General features: G+C 44.3%; 1 protein-coding gene across 1 annotated transcript; it reads right to left on the reverse strand.

The window, feature by feature from the left end:
* Nucleotides 1–4159: 4159 nt before the first annotated feature.
* On the reverse strand, nt 4160–5098 carry LOC112863864 (olfactory receptor 10P1). Its single transcript, XM_025926982.1, has one exon. The coding sequence runs from the start codon at nt 5096–5098 to the stop codon at nt 4160–4162; it is 939 nt and encodes a 312-aa protein (XP_025782767.1).
* Nucleotides 5099–8296: the final 3198 nt, after the last annotated feature.

Genomic DNA, 8296 nt, shown 5'->3' on the forward strand with positions numbered 1-8296 from the left:
CTCATTTTGACCTTGGGTTCAAGCCATATCCTCCAATTCAGTAATAAAGCTGATCTTTTGCTCCCTATCTATTACCAATATATTTTCTTAGTTAGGAGAGAACCCAAAATGGAGACAGATGCGTGGTTAACTGAACCTCTTCACACCCCCACAATTTTGGTCATCCCTTATCTCTCCCTCTTGTCTTGTCACTTCCCCATTGCTTGCTATACTAGATTGGAAAGGATGCCTTATGGCTTATAGTGTGTGGGCCTTTTGGACATTTTCTTCCCTTTCTTCTTACTCCAGGTAACTTCTTGTTATTCAGATTTAAGTTAAAATATCCTCTCCTCCCTGAAGCCTTCTCCATCTTTCTCAGACTGGATTCAGGACCTCTTCTTTGCTCCTTATCATCTTGTCTTGCTGCTATCTTTGGTACACATCTATTGAAAATTATAAGTTTGTAACTGCTTATTAATTGGCCTGCTTCCCCCATTAGTTTGTGTTTTATTCTCCTCTGCCCTGTATTCCTGGCACACAGTTTGACATAGTATTTTCTGAATGAAAACCTTGAACTTCCTAAAGGGTGCATTATCGCACACTGGAGGGCCACTCCTATTGGAAGTGTTCTGTAAGAGAATGATCCCCTAAGCCCTTGGTTTCTGCATTTGTGGGGTCTCAGAATAGACACAGCCCCAAGTCTATTGCATCTGGCCATAAACAGCCTTGCCTGGGACTCCTCAGGGGGAAGCCCAAAGGGAGTGGGGTTTGGTAACCCTGAGAAAGAAAAATGAGCCATAGCCATAGCTGTTCAGGGAAGCCCAGGAGGTGCTCTGCTATCTTCATGTCTACTCCAGCAGCCAGCTCCTGAGTGTCTGCTGCTCATTGTGGACAAGAGGCCCATGGAGCTGTTAAGGAGCTAGACTTTCATGTGCTCAAGGAGCATAGAGTGCAGCCCAAGATGTGGCCCTCATGGGTTGGAGGATGGGGAGTTTAGGGGGCCTCCTGAGAGGTCAGCTGTTCATAGTGGTCCTGAATACTTGTCTTCATGTATATCCAATACTTTTGTCTGTTACCTGCTGGCCCCACTGTGGTAGCTAAGTTGGTCTCATGGTGGCTGCTGTAACAATGCGTGTGCATTCTGCACATTAGGGCTCCAATGGTACTGTATTGAAATACTTAACATGAAAAAGTATGATTGGATACAAAATACTCTTTCATTATTACAAAATTTCCTCTTCTTTTTTTAATTTACTATTTATTTTTGAGAAAGAGAAAGCGCGAGCACGGGAAGGGCAGAGTGAGAGGGAAAATCCTAAGCAGGCTCTGTGCTGTCAGCGCAGAGTCTGACGTGGCTCGAACTCATGAAACTGTGAGAGTATGACCTGAGCCAAAATCAAGAGTAGGATGCTTAACTGACTGAGACAAAATTTTTCAAAATTACCATTTGTCAATGAAAGAAAAGGAAGAGCTAGTAAATATAAATAGGTACTTGCATATAATTCTAATTACTGCAAAATTTTGAATGACTTTGAAAAGACTTTCCATTTTTTATCACCCACTTACGTGAGTAGTTTTCTTTGATGGTGACTATCAGTTATTTTTAAGAAATCAGTACTTAAAGATCTTGATCAGGAGGCATTTAGTCATTTTCCTTATTTTTATTTTTTATTTTTTCAAGAGAAAGAGAAAAAGAGACAGTTTGTGCAAGTGGGGGGAGGAACAGAAGAGAGGGAGAGAGAATCTTAAGCAGACTCCATGCCCAGAATGGAGCTGGACCAGGGCTTGATCTCTATGACCCACTGACCATGAGATCCTGACCTGAGCTGAAATCAAGAGTTGGCTGCTTAATGCACTGAGCCACCAGGCGTCCCCATTCAGTCATTTTCAAGCACAAAATCTAATATAAAAATTATGTTTACAGAAACAAGCTCAATTTCTTATAAAAATATAAATATTTTATTTGGAAGTTTTATGTAAAACCAATATTTAAAAACTTCTGTATTACTGTATATTTTATTTGCCTTATAATTATATAGTAAAAAGACAGTGCAATGAATTTTTTTCCATCAAGCCCTGATTGGAAACCCCTTCAGTTTATTCCAGCGTGCCATTCAAATATTAGCACTTTCTGTGTATGCCATTATGTGAGGAAGGTTGGAAGTATGGCAGTGGGCCACTTTTTCCAGGAAGACTTCCAGAAATACCTCAAACTGTTATCAATCATTAACCTTCCAATGCATGATTATACATTTTTATAATGACTCTCATTATATGCCTCTGCTGGATTGTTTTCTCTCCACTGCATTCTCCTCATGACCACCCCCATTATATTAGGAGCCCCATGAGATCAAGGACCTCATCAGGTCTTTTCTGAGTATCAGGAGTGCCATATAGCTGTGGGCTCCTTGATTCTGTAACTGTTTGCGGATGTTCTCTGACCCCAAGTTCCTTTTAGCTGGTCTTTGTTTCCTTTTTTTTTAATGTTTTTATTTATTTTTGAGAGACAGACAGACAGACAGACAGAGTCCAAGTTGGAGAGAAGCAGAGAGATGGAGACACAGAATCTGAAGCAGGCTCCAGGCTCTGAGATGTCAGCATAGAGCCTGATGTGGGGCTTGAACACATGAACTGTGAGATCATGACCTGAGCCAAAGCTGGATGATTAACTGACTGAGCCACCCAGGTGCCCTTCTTCTTTCTTTCTTTTTTTTTTTTTTTTTTTTTTTTAACATTTATTCACTTTTGAGAGACAGAGAGTGAGTGGGGGGAGGGGAGAGAGAGAGGGAGACACAGAATCCAAAGCAGGCTCCAGGCTCTGAGCTGTCAGCACAGAGCCCGATGTGGGGCTTGAACTCATGGACTGTGAGATCATGACCTGGGCTGAAGTTGGACGCTCAACTGACTGAGTCACCCAGGCACCCCTTAGCTGGTCTTTCTAAACAGAGTCTAGACCATTTTATTCCAAGTACACCAGGGTTAAGGTTTTCCCTCTGATGCTTCCAGCCTCCAAAGGGATTGCATCAGTCAACATTCTTGACAATGACAGAAGCTACCTAGATAAGGAAGCAGAAGAATAATTGATTAATAAAATACAGAGAGATGGGGACCATGCCAGGGACTAAGCTTCTAGGAGTAACTTCCAAACATCACCTGATCAGCTGAGGAAAGCACTGGTGCGGCCACCAGGAACCAGATGCCACTTCTATGCCAGAAACTTGCTGCTGCAGCCTTTTTTGTTGTCCCCTGGGGGAGAGTGTTGCTCCTTGTCTCTTGTGAGCACCAGCTAGTTAGGCACAAGTGCAATGATTGGTGAAACTAGGTCATGTCCTGGAGGGCTGGGAAGCATTTTCAGCTGCACAGAAGGAAGTGGTTCCTCTGCCCACCAGACTTCTAAAGAGGGGAATTCTCCAAACATTGAGAGAGGGTCAAATGTTAGGTGACCACAATGAGTGTTAAATGTTTACTCTTTGGTCTTCTCCAGGATGGCCCCAGGGCTTCACCCAGTCTGAGGTGCTGGTGAAGGAGGTATGGGATCAAGCTGATGGTGCACGTTGGGAGGGGAACAGGGAATCCAGGGAGATCCTCTTGTCCAGATGGACACTGTATGGCCCATTGTGGATGATGTCAGAAATCAAGGGTGGGGAAAGGCAAGGAAAAATATTTATGCAGAATATTTCAAGTGGGAATAACTCTCTCTCTCTTCTTAAAGGCCTTCTTAAACGCGCTCAGAAGCGCGTTTCTGGGAGAAAACTAGATCGAAGGGCCAGGCAAACTCCTTCATGGGCTCTGGGTCAGTCACTTAGTTGGTGTCAGTTTTATAGAAATTTGCCTTCCTTACTGACACAGAATTCTGACTATTTGTATAGACACAGCAATCACCTTGCTCAGGGATTCAGAACCATCTAGAAGATGCTCTTCCCTATAAATGTTCTTTCTCATGAACAGCATTGCCTTCTATTCTATCTTGTCCTAATTACCCATGCTCTGATAGTGAGTCTGGGGTATGGAATAGGAGGTAAGATATAGATTTATCTCTGTTTTAACTCCAACACTTTCTGCCAGGAAGCCTTATTTCTTTGAGGTGCTGCATGGTTTCTGACAGCTGAGGTTTATATCTAACACCTGAAGGCTGGAAGGAAGAGTAGTCAGTGAGTGAACAGATATCCCCTGAGTTCTTTCAAGGTGAGGAGACCTGTCTCTTCACCATGTGCCACAGGGCTCCTGCCACCTCCTTGTTTCGAAGGGTATAGATGATGGGGTTGAGCATGGGTGTGACAACTGTGTAGAAGAGGCTGAGGATGCGGTTCATGGTGACAGAGGAGCCTGCCTGGGGCCGGATGTAGGTGATGCTGGCTGTTCCAAAGAAGAGGAAGACCACAAGCAGGTGGGAGGAGCAGGTAGAGAAGACCTTGTGGCGGCTCTGGGTGGAGGCCATTGCCAGGATGGCACCCAGGATGCGGGCATAAGAGGCGACAATCAGAGAGAAGGGGACCATAATGAAGACCACGGTGGCTGTCACCACAGAGATTTCACTCCTGTGCTTCCCAGCACTTGCCAGCCTCAGTACGGGCAGGATGTCACAGAGGAAGTGTGGGATGATTGGGTGGCTGGGGAAAGGCAGAGTGAAGATGAGGGAGGAATGGGTGGTGGCTGTGATGATGCCCATGAACCAGGAGATACCCACCATAGCTGTGCAGGCCTGCCAGCTCATGAGGGTGGAGTAGTGCAGGGGCCGGCAGATGGCAGCGTAGCGGTCATAGGCCATGGCTGTGAGCAGGCAGCACTCTGTGATGCCCAGGACAATGAAGACATACATCTGGGTTGCACAGCTCTGGAATGAGATGGCCCGGGGGTGTGGGGAGGCCAGGTCAACCAGGGTCCTGGGCACGATGTCTGTGGTGTACAGGACCTCCACCACTGAGAGGTGGCGCAAGAAGAAGTACATGGGGGAGTGCAGGGCAGGGCTACCCTGTGTTAGGAGGATGATCACAGAGTTACCCAGCAAGGTGAGCAGGTAGACCAGAAGTACCACCCAGAACAGGGGGCCTTGCAGGGCCCTGAGATCAGAGAATCCTAGAAGGAGAAATTCAGGCAGAGTCTGATTTTCCTCAGTCATCACTTGAGGCCAGGACCTATGGCACAGCTAGGGAAGAGATGTTTATATAGAAATAATCAGCATTTCTGTAATTTAGTACAGCACTTTCATACAGTCCCTCTGGAATCAACTGAGAGAGTTAGGGTCTCCAATTTATGGATGAGGCCCTGGGTCTTGGAGGGGTTAAATAATTTGCCTGAAATAATACCAAGGGAGTTGTAGGCCTGGGACTTGAATCTAGGTTTCTTGACTCCGAATTCCCTGTATTTTCTATGGTTCCCTGTGCTCGGAGTCCTGGTTCAGGGCTTGATTCCCATATTCCCATGGGTACAGACCCCAGCCCTGTACTTTGGATATGTCTTCAGAGTGGTGATGGCACAGTGCTATATCCTAGGCCCCTTTGTTTTCCCTGGACTGAAACCCCAGCTTGAAAGAGACTATGTAGCACCCGCATTGGTGACTCAGCCAGGGACTGTCCCAAGCCGGTATCTGGTGATCACCATGGTGGGCTATGGATTTAGAATGCCATCCAATGGTGGGATTGTGATAATACAGCACAATTGTATCATGCTTTGGGATTCTATGAAATCCTTTTTCCACAGATTACTGGGTTCCAGTCTGTTCCATGAAGGGAGTGGGACAGGGACTGGCCATACTGTACTTTGCTCTCCTCTCATCCAGGTCCCTGTGATGAGCTACACCAGCTACTCTGTTTTAGCACACTCTGCTTTCCCAGGCCTCCTTGCATTTCCACAGAGTGCCCCCTGAAGAGAATGTTTCCATGCATTCTATTAAAATCCCACTCACCCTTCAAGCTCAATTCAAATTCCACCTCCCCCAAGGCAGCTTTTCTGTTCCTCATGGTCAGAAATGATTTTAGGATTAAATGTGACCACTGAGGTCATATATTTCAGCATGACTTGGGTCTTATCAACAACATTTTAGAGGGGTGCTGTGCAGTGTCTGTCTGCACATCTGCAGCAGTGGGGAACTCACCACCTAATGAGATAGCCCCATTTAGCTTTGGTCTCCTCTGCTTGTAGGACAGGTCTTTCATTATATTTGTCTTGGCTAGATTCTTAGTGTTTTACAGAATGTCTCACTGCTCTTGTACCAGACAGCTCTTCAAGTATTTGAAGAAAACACCTTTATCTGGGTTATCATGAGTCATTAGTTGTGCCTGGGTCCCAGGACTTAAAATTTTTAAAAATATTTATAAATAAATATAAATAATATTTATAAATAAACAAACAAACAAATAAATATTTATTTATTTTTGAGAGACAGAGAGAGAGAGAGAGAGAGAGAGAGAGAGAAAGAGATCGAGAGAGAGTGGGAGGCAGAAAGAGAGGGAGAGAGAGAATCCCAAGCAGGTTCCACACTGTCAGCACACAGCCTGATGCAGGACTCGAACTCTTGAACTGTGAGATCATGACCCAACCAAGAGTCAGATGCTTAACCAATTGAACTACCCACGTGCCCCAGGTCCTAGAACTTTTTAGTGTAGTCTCCACTGTAAGACCCTGCAGGACAGTTGGGGTGGTAGTGGGGGGCTGTCTGTTTTAACTGCTGCTGGTGCTTCCCAAGTGCCTGGTTCCTGCCAGGCACCATGCCAAAGGGCTTGACATTCTCCAAATCATTGGATCTTCACAGCCACAATATGACATAGAAATCTTTACTTTCTCCATTTTACAGATGAGCAAATGAAAGCCCAGATAGTATTGATAACTTTCTTAAAGTCATACATCTAGTAGCTGAGGGTGTTTGGGCTTACATCCAGACCTAACACCAGAACCTGTGCTCTTAATCAGTTCTCAACTGTCTTAGAGGTGAGTTTTCTTCACTGGGACAACTAGTATGGGATCTTGCACATGTCAAGTGTTCAGCTGAATATGTATTAGATAAATGAATGAATCCTGCTCATGAAGATAGGGGAACTGATGAATAGAAAGATGAAGTGATCTGCCTAGCATCAGGTAGCTAGTGAGACAAAGACAGGACGCTGGGCCCAAGTTTTGTAGACGTCTTGGTTTCTAACATCTGCAGAGCTTTTATCACCTGCATTCGCCTCACACATGATATTAGCCCAGACATCTTCATCTGTAGGTAGGAGAGTCTCAAACTTTCTGCCTATTGCTCACAGACCTAATCTTTCTCCCACTTCCACTTTATCTCTTTACTATATTTTTTGGCCTTATGTCATTTACTCTATAGCTCACATTTAGAAATTGCCGTGTGCTGGGCATTGTGCACTATCTTGGGTGACTTCATAACAGCTCTAGTGCTAGCTGTTATTTCTTCACTGCAGATGAAGAACAAGAGGTCTGAGAGCTTAAATTACTGACCCAACATCACATGATTAGGGAGTGGCAGAACCAGAATAGTAACGTGGAGCCTGAGGTTTCAACCATCATGTCTACCGTGTCTCTCACAAGGCCAACAGGCTTACCCTACACTTCTGGGAGATAAACTCCATCCAGTGAGTTTGGATAGAAGAGGTATCTGAGTCCATTCATTGGTCCTCTTCACTCCTATTTATAACCCTTCAGATGCTCACACCACTAATAACCTATGGGATAGGTCTTGTTATTTTGAAATTTAAAAAATATTATTTATGCAATTAAAATATTTAGGAGATATTTGGAGTAAAATCATCTATGATTTCCTCATTTTAGTTATTTTCTTTCTTGTATATTACCCTCAAGTCTTTGTCCCACCACCAACCTATTTACATGTTTGTAATCATAGTGTATATATAGTTTTGTCTTACCTTTTACCCCCAAAAGTTTTATTTATTTAAGTAATCTCCACACCCAATGTAGGGCTCCAACTCTTGACCCCAAGACCAAGAGTTGCATTCTCTTCTGACTGAGCTAGTCAGGCGCTTCTTTTTCCTTTCCTTTTTATTTTTTAATTAATTAATTAATTAATTAATTAAATTAAAAAATTTGTGAGAGGGAGTGGGGCAGGGGCAGAGGAAGAGGGAGACAGAATCCATGCTGAGCGTGAAACTGACATAGGGCTTGTCGTGAGGCTCAGTCTCACGACTGTGAGATCATGACCTGAGCCAAATTAGATGCTTAATCAACTGAGCCACACAGGTGCCCCTTTCCTTTCCTTTTTAATGTTTGCTTGAAGCATTTTGCCATCAGATCACATAGTATTCTGAGTGATCTTATTCAAAGTTCTTGTAGTAGTCTGTTGAATTTCTCGACTACC

The sequence above is a fragment of the Puma concolor genome, chromosome B4 (genome assembly GCF_028749965.1).
Source record: "Puma concolor isolate L17-30 chromosome B4, mPumCon1.1.hap2, whole genome shotgun sequence".
Lineage (NCBI taxonomy): Eukaryota > Metazoa > Chordata > Mammalia > Carnivora > Felidae > Puma > Puma concolor.

Bases quoted from the DNA above. Each gene is read 5' to 3' on its own strand.
- LOC112863864 (XM_025926982.1), bottom strand. From the start codon at position 5,098: ATGACTGAGGAAAATCAGACTCTGCCTGAATTTCTCCTTCTAGGATTC.